The sequence below is a fragment of the Bombina bombina genome, chromosome 3 (genome assembly GCF_027579735.1).
Source record: "Bombina bombina isolate aBomBom1 chromosome 3, aBomBom1.pri, whole genome shotgun sequence".
NCBI classification, from domain to species: domain Eukaryota; kingdom Metazoa; phylum Chordata; class Amphibia; order Anura; family Bombinatoridae; genus Bombina; species Bombina bombina.
The window spans coordinates 220,976,526-220,999,289 of record NC_069501.1 but is presented as its reverse complement, the minus strand read 5'-3'; the positions used below and the strand labels follow the sequence as shown (position 1 = coordinate 220,999,289).

Sequence of the window (22,764 nt, the reverse complement as noted above, 5' to 3'; positions counted from 1 at the left end):
CCTCAGGCTGTGTGTAAGCTAACATTATAGTTAAATTTTGGTTACATATTATCATGTAATGTTTTTAATGTATTATTACAAATGGACAGAAGAGGGCAGCAGATCCACCTAGTGGAGTGGTTGGCGCCAAACTGAGGGTTTTAAATTGTTGTAATTGATAGTTTGTAACTAGCATGAGTAAGAGTGGCAACACTCGAAATGTCGCTGTTTGTATACCTGTTATGTACAGAGAATAAAATATTTTGAAAGATACAGTGCTGTGGACAAATATATATCTACCATTGGAATTGGGGAGACTTGGCAGGACCCTGTCTTCATGTGCACTGCACTCCTGAGTTGCTGTACTAATCATTGTATATACTGTTGTAATCTAGCCCTATATATACAAGAATATACATTACATCTTGGAAGTAGATGACCAAAGAACGGGGTATATAGATACCCACAGAAGTTTAAACATATATCCACCTCCTTAGGTAAAGATATCAGCAGAGGTCCACATATGTTCTTTGAAAGAACATATGTGGACCTCTGCTGTTATCTTTACCTAAGGAGATGGATATATGTTTAAAACTTCTGTGGGTATCTATATTTTTAAATAGCTAGACACTCAAATGTTTAACTTTATTCCCACCATACAAAATAAAACATGAGAAAATGGGGCAGATAATAGGGTAATTATTGCTGTATTCCTCTGTATTTTACTTTTATGATACATTTTATGTTAACTACTATACAACTGATAACAACATATTTACTATTTGAATACCAAGCTTTCTGTCTAGGGTCACCGTGTATAAGACCTTTTCCAGCTGAACATTTCATCTGTGTTGACCAATAAATCACGTTTTTGCAAGGTTCCTCTTCTGCGTCTGTTAATTATAATTGAACCTCGATGCCTAAAAAATCCTTTTGCTTTTTCTTCAGCTCGAAAAAACTCTGTAACAGATCTAAAATAATTTAAAGTAACCTCATGACTGACTGCTTTAGGTGAGTCAGTAAGGAAGCCACAGTGACCTCCATAATGTGTCAAAAGAAGAAAAAAATAGGGGTTAGTTCGGAAAAGTTCAATAGGAAGAGTGGTTTCTGGTAGGCCTCGTATTGGGTCATCAAAGCTACAGATACACAATACAGGAATAGCAACCTCATCCACATCCCTCAGGGGGTCATTACGGTCCCAATAATTATCCCAACTGGTCTTCTCGTTTTTAAACTGGCAAAAAAGGATTTCGTTGAATTCTTTCAGTGAACAGCTATTGAAAAGCTTGTTCATAGGTAAAACTTCAGCCAGGACTGTAGAGTATCTGCAACAAATAGAACAGATACAGTTACTGTATGAAACAATACTAACTTGTAGGCATACATGTAAAATGTTATGCTAAGTGACTGTAGGATCAGTATGGATTATGCAACAATATTTTTTATGTAAATGCATATAGTTATCCAAGTTAGGTTAGTTTTAAAGTGAATTAAAAAAAAAATCTTAATGAACATGTAAAACCAGTTGCCTTACACATTCCTTTACCTGATTAAACAAATTTTAACTTGTTCCGTCCCATCAACCTACAGCACTGGTTTTCAAACCTGCCCTCAAGCCTCTCCAACAGGCCAGGTTTTCACGATTACCTTGGATGAGAGCAGGTAAAATTATTATGTTTACTAATCGGCTTATTCTTTCACCTGTGCTCCAGTTCAGATATCCTTAAAATGTGGCCTGTTTAGGGAGTCCTGAGGACAGGTTTGCCCCTAAAAGATACAACATTTGAAATGCAAAATTCATCATGATTACAATATTAAAAAGGGCTGAAACTGTGCCTTTAAAGGAATATTTAACACTTTGAGATGGTAATATAAAATGATAAGCTATATATATATATATATATATATATATATATATATATATATAAAAGAAAAACTCTGCAATATGCTTTTATTATTTATTTTGTCCCCTTTTCCTATAATTCCATTCTGTAATTATTATTATTATTATTATTATACTTTATTTATGAAGCGCCAACATATTCCGCAGCGCTGTCCATGGATACAATTAATTTAAATAAAACAATACAAGACTTGTAAGAGACAGGACACAATTTACAAACACATACAGGAGGGATTGAGGGCCCTATTCCCGTGGGAACTTACAATCTAGAAGGGTAGGAGGTTAAGAAACAGGGAGGTGAGGACTTCAAGATTGAGAAAGATGTTAATACAGAGTTAGATGCGGGAAATGTTAGGTAAGTGAAATTAATTTATTTTTGAGTTGGGTGGTAGGCTTCCCTGAACAGAAAAGTCTTCAGGGAACATTTAAAGGAAGACAGATTAGGGCAAAGCCTGACAGCACGAGGGAGAGTGTTCCAGAGGGTAGATGCTGCACGACAGAAGTCCTGCAGTCTAGCATGAGAGGAGGTGATAGTTGCAGATGCAAGGAGCAGGTCATTATCGGATCTTAGTGGGCGTGCTGGAGTATACTTGTTGATTAGAGAGGATAGTTAGAGGGGAGCAGTGTTGGTGAGTGCTTTGTATGCAAGGGTGAGAATTTTGAATTTAATTCTGCTGTGAATGGGGAGCCAATGAAGGGACTCGCAGAGAGGTGCAGCAGATACAGATTGACGGGAAAGGTGGATCAGCCTGGCAGAGGCATTTAGGATGGATTGAAGGGGGGAGAGGCGGGAAAGAGGAAGGCCAGCGAGTAGGTTATTGCAGTAGTCAAGTTGGGAGATAACAAGGGAGTGGATTATTTGCTTTGTGGTGTCAGTGCTCAGAAAAGGGCGGATTTTGGAAATATTGCATAGATGGTTGCGGCAGGATGTAGAAAGCGATTGGATATGAGGGACGAAGGATAGATTTGAGTCAAGTGTGACTCCGAGGTAGCGGACTTGGGGCGATGGGGAAATGTTGATGCCGCCAACAGGGATAGAGAAGTCAGAAGTCGGTGTAGAGCTTGAGGGGGGGGATAAGAAGGAGCTCAGTTTTGGACATGTTAATCTTTAGGTGGTAAGAGGCCATCCAGGAAGAAATACCAGATAAGCAGTCGCTGACATGAGAAAGGACAGCGGGAGAGAGAGCAGGGGTGGAGAGGTAGATCTGGGTGTCATCAGCATAGAGGTGATATTTGAAGCCATAACTGTTGATAAGTTTACCCAGCGAAGAAGTATAGATGGAGAAGAGTAGAGGACCCAGAACAGATCCTTGAGGTACTCCAACAGACTGAGGCATAGGAGAGGAGGAGTCGCCGGCAAATGACACAGAAAAAGACCTGTGAGAAAGATAGGAGTGAATCCAGGAAAGAGCAGTGTTAGAGGGGCCAAAAGAGCTATGGGTCTGTAGGAGGAGGGGGTGGTCAACTGTGTCGAAGGCAGCTGAGAGGTCGAGTAAGATGAGTATAGAGTAGTGGCCAATATTTTTTGCAGAGAGAAGATAGTTAGTAAACTTGGTAAGGGCAGTCTCAGTTGAGTGTAATTGTGAGCTTTTCAATTCCAGTTAGAAATAAAAGTGCTGAACAATGTTATATTCCACACAGCTATTGGCTGCACACTCTATTTACCTATTTATAAAGGTCCCTAATTGGCCCCAGCAGAGAAGGTAACCTAAGTTACAACATTGCAGCTCCCATTGCTTTACAGGCTCTAAAAGTTTACACTTTGTCTAATGTGCTTTTAACTATGGCAAAAAAAAGTAACACAAGATCCTATCGCCTAGATTTAGAGTTCTGCGTTAGCCATCCAAACCAGCGTTAGGGGGTCCTAACGCTGGTTTTGGCCGCCCGCTGGTATTTAGAGTCAGTCAGGAAAGGGTCTAACGCTCACTTTCCAGCCGCAACTTTTCCATACCGCAGATCCCCTTACGTCAATTGCGTATCCTATCTTTTCAATGGGATCTTTCTAACGCTGGTATTTAGAGTCTTGGCTGAAGTGAGCGTTAGAACTCTAACGACAAAACTCCAGCCGCAGAAAAAAGTCAGGAGTTAAGAGCTTTATGGGCTAACGCTGGTTTATAAAGCTCTTAACTACTGTGCTCTAAAGTACACTAACACCCACAAACTACCTATGTACCCCTAAACCGAGGTCCCCCCACATCGCCGCCACTATAATAAAAATGTTTAACCCCTAATCTGCCGAACGCACACCGCCGCAACCTACATTATCCCTATGTACCCCTAATCTGCTGCCCCTAACATCGCCGACCCCTATATTATATTTATTACCCCCTAATCTGCCCCCCCCAACGTCGCCGCTACCTACCTACACTTCTTAACCCCTAATCTGCCGACTGGACCTCGCCGCCACTATAATAAATGTATTAACCCCTAAACCGCCTCACTCCCGCCTCAAAAACCCTATAATAAATAATATTAATCCCTAATCTGCCCTCCCTAACATCGCCGACACCTAACTTCAAGTATTAACCCCTAATCTGCCGACCGGACCTCCCTGCTACTATAATAAATGTATTAACCCCTAAAGCTAAGTCTAACCCTAACACTAACACCCCCCTAAGTTAAATATAATTTTTATCTAACAAAATAAATTAACTCTTATTAAATAAATTAATCCTATTAAAATCTAAATACTTACCTGTAAAATAAACCCTAATATAGCTACAATATAACGAATAATTATATTGTAGCTATTTTAGGATTTATATTTATTTTACAGGCAACTTTGTATTTATTTTAACTAGGTACAATAGCTATTAAATAGTTAATAACTATTTAATAGCTACCTAGTTTAAATAATTACAAAATTACCTGTAAAATAAATCCTAACCTAAGTTACAATTAAACCTAACACTACACTATCAATAAATTAATTAACTAAACTATCTACAATTATCTACAATTAAATCAACTAAACTAAATTACAAAAAACAAACACTAAATTACAAAAAATAAAAAAAGATTACAAGAATTTTAAACTAATTACACCTACTCTAAGCCCCTAAAAAAATAACACAGCCCCCCAAAATAAAAAAATGCCCTATCCTATTCTAAAATAAAAAGTTAACAGCTCTTTTACCTTACCAGCCCTTAAAAGTGTCTTTTGCGGGGCATGCCCCAAAGAAAATAGCTCTTTTGCATTTAAATAAACATACAATACCCCCCCGCAACATTACAACCCACCACCCATATACCCCTAATCTAACCTAAACACCCCTTAAAAAACCTAGCACTAAGCCCCTGAAGATCTCCCTACCTTATCTTCACCACGCCGGGTATCACCGATCCGTCCAGAAGAGGGTCCGAAGTCTTCATCCTATCCAGCAAGAAGAGGTCCAGAAGAGGGTCCGAAGTCTTCATCCTATCCGGCAAGAAGAGGACATCCGGACCGGTAGACATGTTCATCATCCAGGCGGCGTCTTCTATCTTCATCCATCCGGCGGACCATCTTGAAGCAGCCGACGCAGATCCATCCTCTTCTTCCGGCGACTCCAGACGAATGAAGGTTCCTTTAAGTGACGTCATCCAAGATGGCGTCCCTCGAATTCCGATTGGCTGATAGTATTCTATCAGCCAATCGGAATTAAGGTAGGAAAAATCTGATTGGCTGATTGACTCAGCCAATCAGATTCAAGTTAAATCCGATTGGCTGATCCAATCAGCCAATCAGATTGAGATTGCATTCTATTGGCTGTTCCAATCAGCTGTTAACTTTTTATTTTAGAATAGGGTAGGGCATTTTTTTTATTTTGGGGGGCTTTGTTATTTTTTTAGGGGGCTTAGAGTAGGTGTAATTAGTTTAAAATTCTTGTAATCTTTTTTTATTTTTTGTAATTTAGTGTTTGTTTTTTTGTAATTTAGTTTAGTTAATTAATTTATTGATAGTGTAGTATTGGGTTTAATTGTAACTTAGATTAGGATTTATTTTACAGGTAATTTTGTAATTATTTTAACTAGGTAGCTATTAAATAGTTATTAACTATTTAATAGCTATTGTACCTAGTTAAAATAAATACAAAGTTGCCTGTAAAATAAATATAAATCCTAAAATAGCTACAATATAATTATTCGTTATATTGTAGCTATATTAGGGTTTATTTTACAGGTAAGTATTTAGCTTTAAATAGGATTAATTTATTTAATAAGAGTTAATTTATTTCGTTAGATAAAAAAATATATATATATATATATATTAAATAAATATATTTAACTTAGGGGGGTGTTAGCTTTAGGGGTTAATACATTTATTATAGTAGCGGAGAGGCAGATTAGGGGTTAATACTTGAAGTTAGGTGTCGGCGATGTTAGGGAGGGCAGATTAGGGGTTAATTCTATTTATTATAGGGTTTTTGAGGCGGGAGTGAGGCGGATTAGGGGTTAATACATTTATTATAGTGGTGGCGAGGTCCAGTCGGCAGATTAGGGGTTAAGAAGTGTAGGTAGGTAGCGGCGACATTGGGGGGGAAGATTAGGGGGTAATAAATATAGGGGTCGGCGATGTTAGGGGCAGCAGATTAGGGGTACATAGCTATAATGTAGGTTGCGGCGGTGTACGGAGTGGCAGATTAGGGTTAATAATAAAATGCAGGGGTCAGCGATAGCGGGGGCGGCAGATTAGAGGTTAATAAGTGTAAGGTTAGGGGTGTTTAGACTTGGGGTACATGTTAGGGTGTTAGGTGCAGACTTACAGGCCCATTTATCAAGCTCCATACAGAGCTTGAAGGGCCGTGTTGCTGGCGAGTCTTCAGACTCCCCAGAAACACAACTTATGAAGCAGCGGTCACAAAGACCGCTGCTCCATAACCCTGTCCGTCTGCTCTGAGCAGGCGGACAGGAATCACCGGAAATCAACTCGATCGAATACGATCGGGTTGATTGACACCTACCTGCTGGTGGCCGATTGGCCGCGAGTCAGCAGGAGGCGGCGTTGCACCAGCAGCACTTGTGAGCTGCTGGTGCAATGTTAAATGCGGAGAGTGTATTGCTCTCCGCATTTAGCGAGGTCTTGCGGACCTGATCCACAGTGTCGGATCAGGTCCGCAAGCCCTTTGATAAATGGGCCTGTTAGGAAGTGTTTCCCCAAAGGAAACAATGGGGCTGCGTTAGGAGATGAACGCTGCTTTTTTGCAGGTTTTTTTTTCAGCTCAAACTGCCCCATTGTTTCCTATGGGGATATTGTGCACAAGCACGTTTTTTAAGCTGGCCGCGTCCGTAAGCAACGCTGGTATTTAGAGTTGCAGTGGCGGTAAATTATGCTCTACGCTCCCTTTTTGGAGCCTTACGCAGCCCTTCAGAGAACTCTAAATACCAGCGTTATTTAAAAGGTGCTTGGGAAAAAAGACACGCGTAGCTAACGCACCCCTTCTAACGCAAAACTCTAAATCTAGGTGTATGAGTTGAAAAGAACTGTGCTTCCTTTGTTAACATATCTAACAGATTATAAAATACAATACCTTTCCCTACTCTCCTCCAACTTCAAGCTATACACTTTAAGATTTCTTTTTTCTTCTTCTTACTTTTGCTAGTGTTATTTTATCTGTGGAGAAACTGTAAATAATATATTAGGGGATATTTCACTAATTGTCAGTTAATAGTTATTAGTATCACAACCCAAAAAGACAGAAGCACTCACCAGATCTTTTTGCAATAACAAGGTGTGTAAACAAGACACCGTGACCTTGGTGTGGCAATAAACATGTGAATTTGGAAGATCTGGTGAGTGCTGCTGTCTTCTTGGCTTGTGATATTCATTTTGAAAGTCAGGTGTGGAGCCTCTGACTGATTTGCACCGCAGCTCCATAACTTGTCTGCCTGCTCTGAGGCCACGGACATCAATCCGCCCGATCCTATACGATCGGGCTGATTGACCCCCCCCCCCTGCTAGCGGCCGATTGGCCGTGAATCTGCAGGGGGCGGCATTGCACAAGCAGTTCACAAGAACTGCTTGTGCAATTAGAAATGCCGACAGCATATGCTGTCGGCAATTATTGATGTGCGGCGGACATGATACGCTACATCATATCATGTCCGTCCGCACTTTAATAAATCGGCCCCTTAGTATCTTATTGTGCTTTACTGCATTGCACTGTTCCAGTAGTTATTAGTATCTCACCTTCTCTTCTAATACTTCTTTGTTAAAAAAAAAAAAAAAAAATATTATTCCACTTCCAGTAATGCATTATTTTATGTTTTTAAAGTGATAGTAAAGGATAAACTATTGTTTTAAACATAATGTTAAAATGTGAGAAAATCTGTGCAGATTTTTTCTTTTTTTTAAATATCAATAATTATTTTAGATTATATTGAGAAACTTACATAATCTTGAATCCCCCACCTATTTTTGTTTTTATAAGGATGACGTTAAATGCACTCATCCATAATAATGATTGCATTATTGGTGGGGATGGCACATAGATGTTGGGCTCTACAAATAACTAATAATAAGAATAATAAGAATAAGAATAAATATGACAATTTTGAAAACATTTAATTTACCTTCATTTTAAGTTGCCCATTCCTTAAAGGGTTAGTCTAGGCCAAAATAAACTTTCATGATTCAGATAGAGCATGTAATTTTAAACAATTTTCCAATTTACTTTTATCACCAATTTTGCTTTGTTCTCTTGGTATTCTTAGTTGAAAGCTTAACCTAGGCGGTTCATATGCTAATTTCTTAGACCTTGAAGGCCACCTCTTTTCAGAATGCATTTTAACAGTTTTTCACCACTAGAGGGTGTTAGTTCATGTATTTCATATAGATAACACTGTGCTCTTGAAGTTATCTGGGAGCAGGCACTGATTGGCTAAACTGCAAGTCTGTCAAAAGAACTGGAATAAAGGGGCAGTTTGCAGAGGCTTAGATACAAAATAATCACAGAGGTTAAAAGTATATTAATATAAATGTGTTGGTTATGCAAAACTGGGCAATGGGTAATAAAGGGATTATCTATCTTTTAAAACAGACTGTAGACTGTCCCTTTAATGTCAAGCATGCACTGTTACTTAAAAATTCAGCTTAAAGGGAAATGAAACCCAAATTTTTTCTTTCATGATTCAGATAGATAATACAATTTTTTTTATAACAATTCTTTATTAACCAACAAGAAAAGTAATATTATACAATAGTCTGATCTTGACTTATTTCAAGAGAAAAGGAAAAAACAATAAGAACAAATGAAGAAACAAAATCATCCTCATCTAAAAATTTAGACAGTTTCAACCCGAAAAAATGAGGGGAGAGAAAAAAAAAGCAAGTTATATTAAATGACCTCTGGCCCTCCCTCTACTCCGGGGAGAATTTGCTTTTCATCAAGAGAAAAAAAGGTAAACATTATTACCTTATATCACCTTATGTTGGGATTTTATAATTTTATGTAAAACACCTAAACACAAAAACAAACAAAACAAAGAAAAAAAAAAAAAAAGGAAAAAATAATCACCTCTCTCTCATCTCCCTCCGTCCCCCTACTACCAGATGCCTAGTAAGATTAGTTCTAAGTTTTGAAAAGGGAAAATCATATATTCTTTTTCGTTTTCAGAGAGTGATTTGATATATACTGCCCATTTGTTGAAGAAATTTCTTATGTCCTCTTCATTATCTATGTCTGTATCTTTTTGTTCTAGTAGGCATTGTTTTTTTAGACAGTTCTGGATTTCGGATACGCTAGGCACTGAGCATATTTTCCATTTTTTACATATTAGGTATCTAGTAGCTAATATCGAGATAGAGATCAGGTTATCATTGGGGTGACGTTTACTTAGGTTATCCTTACATAGTATAATTTGATATAGAGTAAAAGTTACGGGGGGGATTTTCAACACCTTATTCAGCCAATATTCTAACTTACACCAAGTGTTTCTTACTTTTGGGCAAAACCAAAACATGTGTTCTAAATTGGCTGCTGGGAGTGAACACTTGGGGCATTTATCAAAGCCTGAATTATGAACCCTGCGACCCGTTTCCGGAGTAAAATATGCCCTATGAAGAATTTTGATATGTGCTTCCCGCCAGGTAGCTGAAAGAGTTATTTTTTTTCACTTTGCTTATAGAGTGTTGCATTGTTTTTGGGTCTACCCTATTATGTTCTGACAATGAAGTCCATGTTAAAGCAAGTCTTGCTAAATTCTGGTTACCCCTGCTAATACCCAGAAGATGATAACACACAGAGATAGACATCCGATCAACAGTCATGAGTGTGAGCCAATTTTCAAGTTTACCTAATTTCCAAGACCATCCTACCTCTCTAGTTGTTTCCAATAAGAAATGCCTTATCTGAAAGTACGCAAAGAAATCTTTGTTAAGTAACTTATATTCCCCTTTTAATTTTTCAAATGTTTTAATGGTTTTTCCATCACCATCTATCAATCAGTTTATTTAGTCCGTTATTGTGCCACCTATTGAAAACCTCAGATTGCAGGCCAGGTTGAAACTTTGGGTTCCCTATCAAGGTGAGATATTTTGAAATCTTAGGATTAAGAGACAAAAGCTTTGATATTTTCCACCAGGCCTTGATAGGGTTGGAGATAGATTTAAGTCTTTTAATTTCTGGAGGTAACTCTTTAGGAGAGGAGTGTAGAAGTGCTAAGGGAAGGTAAGGATCACAGATATTAGTTTCAAGATGGTTATTTAAAATATAATCCTTAGATAAGATCCAGCCACTCGCTATTCGTGCCAAGGAGCTGAGGTTGTATGCTCTAATATCTGGCAGTGCCATACCTCCGGAGTCGCATGGAAGAGAGAGTTTATTGAGGGAAATTCATGCTTTTTTTCCCTTGCCAAAGAAATTGACTGATTAAGCTATTGATTAATCTTACATCCTTTTCGTAAAGAATTACTGGGACATTCAGAAGTATGTATAGCAGTTTCGGGAGAAGAACCATCTTAAACACTGCCACTCGACCCGAAACTGAGAGAGGAAGTGTGTGCCAGATTCTCAGTTTCTCTTTGATTTGCCTAATAATAGGAGGTATGTTAAGTTTGTATAATTTATCGGCATTCACCGGAATATTTATTCCCAAATATTTAAATGAATCTGTTATTCTCTTGAAAGGGTTTTCTATACAAGAGTCTTTATCTCTACGGATCCAGAGAATTTCTGACTTAGATGTGTTTATTTTGTATCCTGAAAAGGTACCAAAATGGTCTATTATCTGCATAAGTTTTGGAATGTTAATTTTAGTGTTAGATATGTACAATAATACATCGTCTGCATATAGACCAATTTTCATTTCGTGGTTTGAAATCTTAATTCCTTCCAGGTTTTGTCGTACCATGATTGCCAAAGGCTCAATAGCCACATTGAACAAGAGAGGGGAGAGCGGACACCCCTGGCGAGTTCCCCTTTCCAGGGTTATTGATGGGGATACCATGCCATTAATGATCAGGCGTGTAGCTGAGCATTTATAAAGATTCTCCACAAATTCAGGGAATTTGCCCTTAATTCCAAATTTTATCAGGGATGTATTAAGATGCTTGAAAGTAACAGAGTCAAACGCTTTTTCTGCGTCAATGGAAAGAATAGCCATGTCCGGTGCTCCAAGCATTTCCTCTCTCCCCCCTCCTGTCTGACGGGCCTTTTCCAAATATTCCAATGTAAGTAATAGTTCCCTTATTTTTGCCGAGGAGTTCCGTCCATTCATGAAGCCCGCTTGGTCCGGATGGATTACCTGTGGTAGTATTTGCTGTAGTCTAGCTGCTAAAATGGAGGTGAGAATCTTATAATCTGAATTGAGTAAGGCTATTGGCCTATAAGATTCTTTAAGCCTTGGATCCTTCCCTTCCTTAAGAATCAGAGTCGTGTGAGATCCCGAGAATAAGGCAGTAACTGGTTTACCATTCATGTAAAAATCATTATATAAATTTATTAAATATGGAGAAATTTCTAGAGAAAGTATTTTGTAAAATTCACTAGGTAGGCCATCCGGACCTGCTGCCTTATTAGTGGGAAGACCAGAGATTGCCTCAGTTAGTTCTTGCACTGATATAGGGGAGTTAAGCCTACTGATGTCGTCATCCGTCAATGAGGGGCTTTCGATCATATTCCAGAACTCCATAGCCTTATCATAATCATAGCCTTTACAGGAATATAGATCTTGGTAATATTTCACCAATGTGGATGTGATTTTATCCGAGTTTAGGATTTGCTCACCCTTCTCTAGGAGTTCTTCGATGTGAGATTGCTTTTTTTCATTGTTGACCATTCTGGCGAGCATCTTTCCAGATTTGTTCCCAAATCTGTATAATTTAGCCTGGGTTTTTAATTCCTTTTGTGTTTGTCGAGTCAAAATAAATGTGTCCCGGGATCCCTTAGCCTGCACATACTTAGACCAATTTAAAGCATTCTTGTGTAACATGAATTTATTATATGTGTTAGTTAGTGCTTTTTGTATCTCTCTCTCCCTTACCTTCAGTTTCTTGGTCAAGGCTATGTTGTAAGCTAAGATTTCACCTCTAAGGACCGCTTTAGCGGCTTCCCAGAACAGTTCTGGACGTTCGATATATTCTGAATTAAACCGGAGATATTCCTCAAATTTAGATCTAATATGGGTTTTAAATTTCATATCCGTCGCTAGATAATATGGAGAGAAAAAAACGCGAAGATTTGAATCTTGATTGTTCAAGCTTAATGTCTAGAGTAATAGGAGCATGATCTGATAGCAATATAGGGGCGATTCCTGCTTGCGCCCTCAGAGAACCCAAGCGCTCATCTACAAGAAATAGATCTATTCGAGACAAAGTTTTGTGCGCTTTTGAAAGGCACGTGAATTCCTGAGTATCTGGATTCTGACTTCTCCAGATATCATATAATGCTAGGTTTTGTTTTATTTTCTTAAACATTTTAGATTCTAAATTATCCTTTTTCTGTTTTTTCTGCTTCATGGGTTCTCTAAGTCTATCTAGCGGGCAATGCGGTGCCATATTGAAATCGCCGCCTATAATTGAAAGCCCCTGATTGTACAAGAGAAGTTTGGTTTGAATTCTATTCCAGAATTCTGGATCAAAGGTGTTAGGGCCATAGAGTTTGAGAGCTGTCTTTAGTGTGTCAGAAACAAAGAGGGCTAGGTCCTCATATTGTTTCTCCTCTGGGAGACCTATTATTCTGATGTTGTTTCTTCTACTACTACTTCTAGGTCTTCTAGTCTCATAAGGATTTTTTGATTGCTGCTACTGATGCTGTCCAACCTAGTGGCTTGTACTACTACCGTGTCTTCCAAATCAGATACTCTCTGCTCGACCTCCTGCATTCTTGAGGAGAATTGTCTAATTTCCTGTGATAAAGAGGAAATATCCTGCTTAATTTCCATCCTCAGAGCGTCAAATTTGGGAGAGAGGGCGTTGGAGATGCTGGCAACTAAGTTTTGGACATTTAGTACTTCGGGTGTGGCTGCACTTAATAAAGTTGATTGAATATCAGCTACAGAGTCCTGTGTGTTTTTAGATTTCTTATCTCTTTGTCTACCTGCCATTCCTGGTGAGGATGCTTTAGAAGAGATACCAAGAAATTTATCCATATACTACTCTATAGAAGAGAGAGAGAGAGAAAAAAACAAAAAAAAGAGGAAAGGACGGGAATAGGAGATACAGGGGGAGGGGGACGGGGTGGGGGGAGGGTGGGTGGCCCGTGGGAGGCGATTGAGCCGTGAAAGAACTTGTGATTGCAGTAATTCTGAGGTGGTGTCTTTTATGTGGGTTTGTCCAATTGTGTTACTTGTGGTTTCAAGAAGAGAAGGGGTGAATTAGAAGGATAGGTAGATCGGGACCCCAGGAGGGGAGTCAGTGAGATAGGCGGTAGAATATACGCCAATTCTGTGTGCGGACTGTGAGTTGTGATACCCTATTACCCTATTTAACTTGCGTACAAGTTAAGTGGTCTGTGCCAGTGTATAGGGGAGGTGAGAGAGAAAAGGGGAAAAAAAAATGGAAATGCAGGGGGGGGGGGGGGCAAGGTGGGGAAAAGATGGGTGGCCCGTGGGAAGTGATCGAGCCGTGAAGGAGCTTGTGATTACACCAATTCTAAGGTGATGCCTTTATGCGGGATTGTCCAGTTGTATTGCTTGTGGTTTCAAGAAGGGAAAGGGTGGGTTAGAGAGGAGAGGTAACTCAGGATCCCAAAAAGAGAGTCAGTGGGGTGGGCGCTAAGAAATGCGCCAATTCTGTGTCGGGCTGTGACTTGTGATACCCTAATTAACTTGCGTGCAAGTTAAGTGGTTTGTTGCAAATATGTGGCTTAATTTGTCAATATTTCAAAAAAAAAAAAAAAAAGGGGCGTTTAAGATAGATAGATTCAAGTCAGCCCTATATATTACTTATTTGCTCGCTTTTCTAAGGTATGAAGGCCTTAGTATTTTTAATCGCTGGGTTTAAAATACTTGAAAAGATAATAACAGCTATAAGTTGGTAAAGCACCTCTTTAGCAATAACAGGTCAGTTATCTATGCTCTTATTGTAATTTTAGCTTTAGTTCAGAACAGCTGAGACAGAGTATCTTTCCAGGGTTTTAAGTCTAACAGATATTGCTCAATGCTGAGCATATATTTATTTTCTTATGACTCAGTACCTTTCAGTATACTGAAATCAAGAGCTTTCATCCTCTAATTGGTAATAAGTGGTAGATGTAAGCAGGTAATACTGACTCAAGCACTTCTTTAATATCTGAGAGCTTAGTTAGAGGTATTTTATTCTAAAAAAAAAGGAAATAGGGGAGATTGACCCTGTTTACTGTTGTAGCATTAAAGTATTGATTACTGCAGGTAGACCAAGGGGTTACTACCTATATCCGTATTATTTCCTTTTACTAAACACAGGGCAGAGTTATAGTGAAGGGAAAAAGAAAAAAAAACAAGAACGCAGGGAAAAGAAAAAAACTCAGGTAATCCAGGTAAATTTTGCTTTTGCAGCTGTGCTAGCTAAAACATAGACCTTTCAAAGAGTCAGCAGCAGTATTAGTTAGTAAGATTAGATTTAAACCTTAATGGCCCAACCTTAGTAAAATATAACTAATACATTAAAGAACCATCAAACTGAAGCAATTTATTTTTGCATGCACTCATACTTACACACTGCGAATCCCACAAACTGACGCCAAAACTGTTAGGTGTCCCCTTCAGGGGGTAAGTGTCAGTGCAGGCCAAAGCCTGGGGCCTAGTGTACCACCTGAGGCATATGTAGATTACCTGATAAGGGCCCCTTAGAATGACTCAGACCACGCAGCATTATGATCGAAAGCCAATTCTGTTTATTTCACAGTGCAAGCCTTTCTTATAGTAACATACAGGGTTAAGGGAATGACACGTTAGGACCACGTCATCTCGTACCATATTTCATGAACAAAAGAAGCTTACAAAAATACATGAGAAAAAGAGGAGTATGAAGGAGTGTTTCTTATGACAGTAGCAAAAATATATCTGTGCGCATATTTCAGCCTAAAGCAAGGTCGTTTGGCCATCTTACCTAGATAACAGACTTCCAGGCACCTTGCCAGGAACCTTCTACAAGGCCAGTAATACTAATACAATTTTACTAACATCAGCATATTTCTCACTACATAATAACTGCTATAATAAAGTCTAATTATTACAAAATGGATGCTAATCATCACAAGATGGCTGCGGGGAACAAGATGGCTGCAGTCAGGTTCATATTACCCCTAACAATAAGTATGCACATAATCTGACAGGGCTAGACAAAATTATATAAACAAAAAGTGCAACATAATCAGCTGATAATATCAGATTTTGAAACTTTTGTATCAGAGAAGGAGAGAGTAAGACAGCATAATCAGGTTGTTAATGTCTAAACATGTATTCACAGATAAAGAGTCCTTTTGTTCTTAATCTCTTCTTCGGTTCAAATTGGCCCTTTGCATATTTTTAATCCATAGTTATGGTGCCAAGATAAGAAACAAGAAAGTTTGCTGAGTGTCTTCGTATAGTAGTGATAAATACTCTGATCAATTTAGTGTCTCAGAATGTCCCACTTAATAGACCTCCAGCCCATTCACCAACAGCCTTTTTCTTTCTCTTTTTCTCCCCCCTTCCTCCTCCTACCCATCTCTGCCTATGATCAGTTAATCTTTATCGAATATGGCCTTATTCCTTAGGAGCCTCTTTGAATTTCCAGAAGTAATGCTTGGCCCACAGTACAATGGAAGAAGAATTCAGATAAACTCACCCCTTACCTCCGCCTGGCCACCCGCCGTGTTCGCCGACGATATCCAGGTCCCTGCAGGATGACACGAGACCACCTCCAGCACCTCCTACTCCTCAGCCCTGGTCGAAGATTGCACTCAGCTCCCCTCATGCAGCATTGGTGGGAGGGGAGCAAGAGGGCTGCATCAGACACCGGCGTCAGCCGGAAGAAGACGGCTCCAGCACCAGATCCCCAGTCCGAGACCTAGCCCAGCTCCCTCCCGCGCAGCACCGGTGGGGGAGGGAGAGAGGCGGGTGCCAAGCCACAGGACTGCAGAGGGAGTACTTCCAACGAGGCAACAGGTAAGGTTTAGGTAGATGCGGTACAGTCGAGGATCCTGAAGTTTTCCTGGCGGGGGCTACAGGCGGAGTGAGGGGGAAAAGGTTTGAACTTGAGCAGAGAGGCAGGGTTCAGTTTGAGGGGAAAGGGAGATATAACCAGAAGCAGGGAGCACAGGTAGCGTGTTGGGCTGGATAGGTCAAATGATGTGAAAGAGTTAAGTCCAGGTATTTAAATAATTAACATGGACCAGTGGGATGGCGGGCCACTGGTAAAGGGTTCCAGAGCTGCTTTTTCCAAGCTGTCCTTACAAACAGCCCCAGGGCTTGGGGCAGGCGCGCAGAACAAACCACCGCCAGTGTGTGTGCGTGGCTGGAGCTGTGAGCTCAGCAACACCTGTTGAGCTCCTCCTCCACCGGAACCTCCTACCTAGAGCATGCAATTTTCTAGATAATACAATTTTAAACAACTTTCTAATGTACTTCTATTATCTAATGTTTCATTCTCCTGGTATCATTTGTTGAAAGAGCAGCAATGCACTACTAGTTTCTAACTGAACACATGGGTGAGCCAATCACATTAAATATATATATATATGCAGCCACCAATCAACAGCTAGAACCTAGTTTCTCTGCTGCTCATGAACTTCCCTAGATAAACCTTTCAGCAAACAATAACAAGTGCCCTTGCACTGACTAAAAAAAACAACGTAACTCCCTGGAAGCCTTAACAAACACATACATTTAAGCAGCATCTCAAGGTTAAAGGGACAGTATACTATGATATTGCTTTTTTAAGGTTTATTTGTGTATTTGAAATTGTTTCAAGCCACAACATAATCAAATGGATTGAGCTTGTAGGTACTTTATCACATTGTGGACATATACTTGCTTATTTACTTTAAACTGGATTACCTTCATCTCTTTAGAACCCACTGGAGTGTAATTTATTCTAATGCTAACACAGCTTGGCACTGATGCAAAAATATATAAAGGGACAGTCAAGTCCAAAGAAAACCTTCTTCTTTTAAATAGGGCATGTTATTTCAAACTACTTTCAGATTTAATTATAACACTTGCTTTGTTCTCTTGGTATTCTTAGTTGAAAGCAAAACCTAGGATGGCTCATATGATCATTTCTAACACCTTCTTGAAGGCTGCCTCTTTGCAATTGTGTCAAACCAATCACAGACACCACAACCTCTCACCTGCAGACTTAAAACACCTGATAATGCCCACCCTATCAGTAACATCACTACTATATATACCAATGTGTCCATTTATATTGGATGTGAGATACATTGATTTGCATCTTAGAAGTGAATATTACTATATGTACCCTTCATAAACAACTATTGTGGATGTGAGTTATAGTACAAGAATATGTCAGACACAGGATAATATTATCTTTTTTTTGGGCCATTTCCACACAGGCCTTATTATATGTTTAAACAATATTAGTGTACTAAAACACCCCTCACATGGATGTGGATGACAATTATATGGTAAATAACAGAGGACAAGATTTATAGTGAACTATAAGAATGTTTTTTTTTTCTCGGCTTCTTGGATGAGGGGGCAGAGGTGACTGGAGTGGATTTCCTGGTTCTCCTGGTTTGGGAAGCTTCAGATGGTTCTGCTGGAGTGCTGGCCACAGATTAAAGGCTGGAGGCAGTGTTCTGCTGGTGTGTGAAGTACTCAAACAACACACCCAAGAGTTCATTTTGTTCCCGCCATCTATTGTCCATCTGTATCTGCATATCAGACTGGATTCTCATCATCTGAGACTGATTTTGTACAATTCCATTTAATGATGCTGCAATGTCCCTCTGCAGCTCGATGCTACGCTTGAGTAACCTCTCTTGGCTCTTATGAAACCTCTGTTGGCCTCTTTGAATGCTCTCGCAGCTTGTTATGAGCCTCCTCTGGAGTGAAATGTATTCCTTGCCCAGGGGAGAATACAGTGGGTCTACAGACTCTTGAGCAGCAGTGATTCTAGGTGCAGGTTCTGCTGGTGCATCATGGACAACTTCAGCTGCTGGTGCTTCAGGGACAACTTCAGCTGCTGGTGCATCATGGACAACTTCAGCTGCATCTGCTTCATGGACAACTTCAGCTGCATCTGCTTCATGGATAACTTCAGCTGCTGGTGCTTCAGGGACAACTTCAGCTATATGCTCATCTGAGGATGGTGGAGCTCTCCCAAGGGAAGTGGATGGTGGAGCTCTCCCAAGGGAAACGGATGGTGGAGCTCTCAGGCTGGATTGGTAGTCCCATTGACGACTAGTGTGTGACCACTCAGCCTGTCCAGTTTGCATATCTTGCGACATCCCCTGTGTGGGAAAGCCATGACTGGCCTGATATTGTGTTGGTGGGGGGGGGGGGGTAAAAGGCATGAACCCTTCATGGCTGACTTGGCTCACCCTCAAAGCCAAAAGGATATTCCTCAGGCCAGGTATCTTGCCAGGGGTCGTATGCCAATGGTGGTGGCATCACTTCTGGGTCCTCAACGGAGGCAATCCAACCCTGCTGATGCCTGGGAGCATACTGTCCATGTTGTTGCCTGAAGACTGGTGGTGGAGGTGGCTGCATGGCTATGACTGGTGTTGGAGGTGGCTGCATGCCTGTGACTGGTGGTGGTGGTGGAGGTGGCGGCATGCCTGTTTGCAGCCTGGTGACAGGAGGTTCTGTGGAGGAGTCAAATGATGATAGGGATTAGTACAGTCATATATATGTCCATGTGGGCATACAATATACATTGATACATGCTAGGGACAATACTCATTCTCATGTCAAACTGTACAACATGCATGTGCACAATGTGATTTGTGATATGAGGGATTTTAATCTGCACAGTATACAGGTATGTGTTTCATACAATAGTTATGTGTACATGTCAGTGATGGAGAAAATGTGTTCTTTAAGTGACACTATGGTCACACAATTTACTTTAGCCTGATGTAGGCACAGAACCTGCTTTCTGAGCTAAAAGTATTGTGATGGCTATAGTGTCCATTTACTGAAAACTCTACATGTGGCTTGTGGCCTGTGTTACTCTGAGACATGTTAGTATTGCTCTATTCCACCTCATATCATGAATTGCACTGTGCTAAGAAGCATTAATGTCAAATATAATTGTAGATGTTTTTGTTAGTAGGCCAAATACCATGCTCCTCACTGTGTACATGAATGTGTGACATTAAAGGATGTTATATCTCAAATACATATCATACTGGTGTGTGGGATGTTACTCACCAGCATGAGGTGCTGTGGTTGCAACCCCTGAGTCACGAGCCCCTGGAAGTCCACGGACTGCTGTGATATTCAAGGACCTGCGTATCATCTCCTGCCAGACGTTGTATTCTGCTTCCAAGGGTGGAACACCGCCTGTTCCCCTCTGTTGCATGGCTTCCTGGCCTATCTTCTCTTTCACCCGCCTCTTGCAATCGTTCCACCTTTTTTTAAGTCCCTCGACAGTCCTGCTCTGCGGGGCCACACTGTTTACAGCATCCTCTACCGCAAACCATCCTGCCTTACGCCTTTGGGCAACGCCTTTGCCCTTCTCCTGGCCAAAGAGGGCAGTGTGGTTGTCCATGATGGCCTGGACTAGCGCAACATTCTCATCAAATGAGAAGTTTGGGCATCTCATGCGCTCCTCCTCTGTGGCCACCTGGCTTCCTCCCTGGGATGTCCCTGGTGTGGGTTCCTCCCTATCCTCTCCCTCCTCCCCCCTTCTGTCCCCATTTGCACCCTCTGTCCCTCTTCTAAGTGTGCCTGGTCTCTGGGCATCTCCCCTCCCATCATCCCTTCTAACTCTCCCTCTCCCCACTCCACTAACTCCCTGACGGGGACCCCGCTGCTCCTCCTGTCGGCTACAATACTCCTCTCCCTGCAACTCCGCTCCCCTCCTCCCCTCCGCCCTACCTCTCCCTGCCATCCTCACACTACACACACTCACACACTCACACTCACTCCCAGTTCAATCACACACAATCACAACCAAACACTCAGCCTATCACACTGTAAAATTGAAATAAAATGTGTGAGGTGTTAGAAATAAAAAGTGTTTTGTATTTTGTATATGTATGTATGCAATATGTGTGCAATATGTAAAAATAAGTGTAAGTAAATGTACAAGCTTACCCAAACAAAAATCAGACTTAACTAACTATCATGCTGCGCCTCTCTCACTACTCTTACTAATCCTAAACTCACTGTAGTGTGCTGTAGCTCAACGAACCATCCAAACACACTGAAGAAAATGGCGGCTGCGCATGGGTTTATATATGAGTTTTGAATAGCGTAATTACGTTGCACAGTTTTAGATGGAGTCGCGGGTAATTTTTATGAGCCTTAGCCAAATTTGCATAAAACTACACTTTATTGAGACTTTACGTGAACAAAACATTGGCGTAAGTACTTGAGACGACTAAAATGTGTATTTGCACAGTTTTCGGAACAACGCCAGTTTGTCCTACTTACGCCACTTTAGCATCTGATGGCGCCGTATATTGGATAGCCCGATGTGCGAGGTGAAATTACGGGTGGCGTGGGTTCCCTCGCTTGCGCCGAAAACTACGCCATATATCGGATCGCGCCCCAGATCCCAATTTTAAAGGGATAGTCTAGTCAAAAGTAAACTTTCATGATTCATATAGGGCATGCAATTTTAAACAACTTTCCAATTTACTTGTATCATCAAATTGTCTGTTCTCTTGGTATTCTTTGTTGAAAGCTAAACAAAGGTAGGCTCATATGCTAATTTCTAAGTCCTTGAAGGTTGCCTCTTATCTCAGTGCATTTTTACATTTTATCACGGCTAGACTGCCCTAGTTCATGCGTGACATATAGATAGCATTGTGCTCCCTCCTGTGGAGTTACCTAAGAGTCAGCTCTGATTGGCTAAAATGCATGTCTGTGAAAAGAACTGAAATAAGGGAGCAGTCTGCAGATGCTTAGAAACAAGGCAATCACAGAGGTAAAAAGTGTATTAATATAACCATGTTGGTCATGCAAAACTGGGGAATAGGTAATAAAGGGATTATCTATCTTTTTAAACAATCCTATATGTTTACTTTATCAACAAGTTATCAGAGGGAAATAAATGTTGCTTAAAAGCTATAATGCTTTATTCCTAATTTAAGCCAGACAAAATTATTAATAAACAACAGTGATTACAAATTTAAAAAACTGTTATATACCAAATATGACAACTAAATCTGTGTCATGTTTATAAAAAAAATAAATCACATCTTTCTAAAAATGTACAGTAAGAAAATAAGTATTTGAACTGAAAAAAAAAATCTAGAACATTTGATAGAAATGCAAAAATAAATGTTCATTTAAAATATTTTAGTATTGAAAACTGAATATTTTATCTACAATTGTTATCCCTACCTGCTGATGATCATCTTCTGATAGAGGAGCAAAACCCATTCATACAGCCAGGGCAGACCAGTCTCAAACCACTTCTGGCAACGGAATACAGGGGAAATACAGGATGCTGCTGTGACATAACTAGATGAACCACATTCCCCCAAATAGGAAAGCAGGAGCCCTGATCCAAGCCCTTCACTAACCATAAATAGCAAGGAGGAAGGATGCTTGAAGCGAACATAAGTGACAGCTTCTTTCAGATCTGCAGACTCACCAAAGGCCTGGAATTTTAGAGTAACCAATGGGCAGTCATTCTGCCCCCGCCTATTAAAAATAACTGGGTAGTAGCCTTGTTCTGATGCCTGTATACAAAACTGCTGGATGTTCCTTGTAAGCTTTCCAAATGGATTGGGTATTACCAGGACTAGTGGAGGACTACTTATAGAGTTAGTGCCTCTTCTTAGTTTAGGAGCTATCCTTGGTCCCACTACCCAATCCAAGGCGATTATACCACCATCAGCCAGCTGCAGATAGTCCCTAGCTAGTTCTAGTGTCCTATCAGCTGGGAATAAGTGTTGAATAGCAGTTTGAAGATGTGGCCAAGTCCTCCAAAGCCATTTTTTTGACTCAATTTGTGACAAATGCTGGATATCTTTAAGCAACCAATTGGCAAGAGCAGAGGGTTTGCAAATGAACTGATAACCCTCAGGAAGAGACTGCCATGTGTTTTTAAAGACATCTCCAAAACTATCTTCTGCTTCATCGTCCCTTATGCTTGAATGTCTTACACTAGAAGAAGAGAAGAATCTCTTAGCAAGCCATCCAAAGACCATTGTAAAGCCAAGAACGGTTATCCAGCAAATGACTAACAATGAAAACATTTTCTTCGCTGCACAAGATATTTTTTCAGCTTTGTTTTCCTAGAATATTTCTGCAGTACAAACCTTTTTTTCTGTCTTTCTTACTTAGCAAATGATTTATTT

The 22,764-nt window shown here is 40.3% G+C and overlaps 1 protein-coding gene across 1 annotated transcript; it reads right to left on the bottom strand.

Moving 5' to 3' along the window:
- Positions 1–575: 575 nt before the first annotated feature.
- Positions 576–22,724, bottom strand: ABHD15 (abhydrolase domain containing 15). Its single transcript, XM_053704588.1, has 2 exons — positions 21,803–22,724; positions 576–1,304 (listed from the first exon to the last, which is right to left on the bottom strand). Exons 1-2 carry the CDS (start codon positions 22,660–22,662, stop codon positions 788–790), a joined length of 1,377 nt encoding a protein of 458 aa, XP_053560563.1. The 5' UTR covers positions 22,663–22,724; the 3' UTR covers positions 576–787.
- Between the last annotated feature and the right edge of the window lie 40 nt (positions 22,725–22,764).

Bases quoted from the DNA above. Each gene is read 5' to 3' on its own strand.
- ABHD15 (XM_053704588.1), bottom strand. From the start codon at position 22,662: ATGTTTTCATTGTTAGTCATTTGCTGGATAACCGTTCTTGGCTTTACA. The intron at 1,305-21,802 runs GTAGGGATAACA...TATTTGTTGCAG, and splicing joins CAGAAGATGATCATCAGCAG to ATACTCTACAGTCCTGGCTG.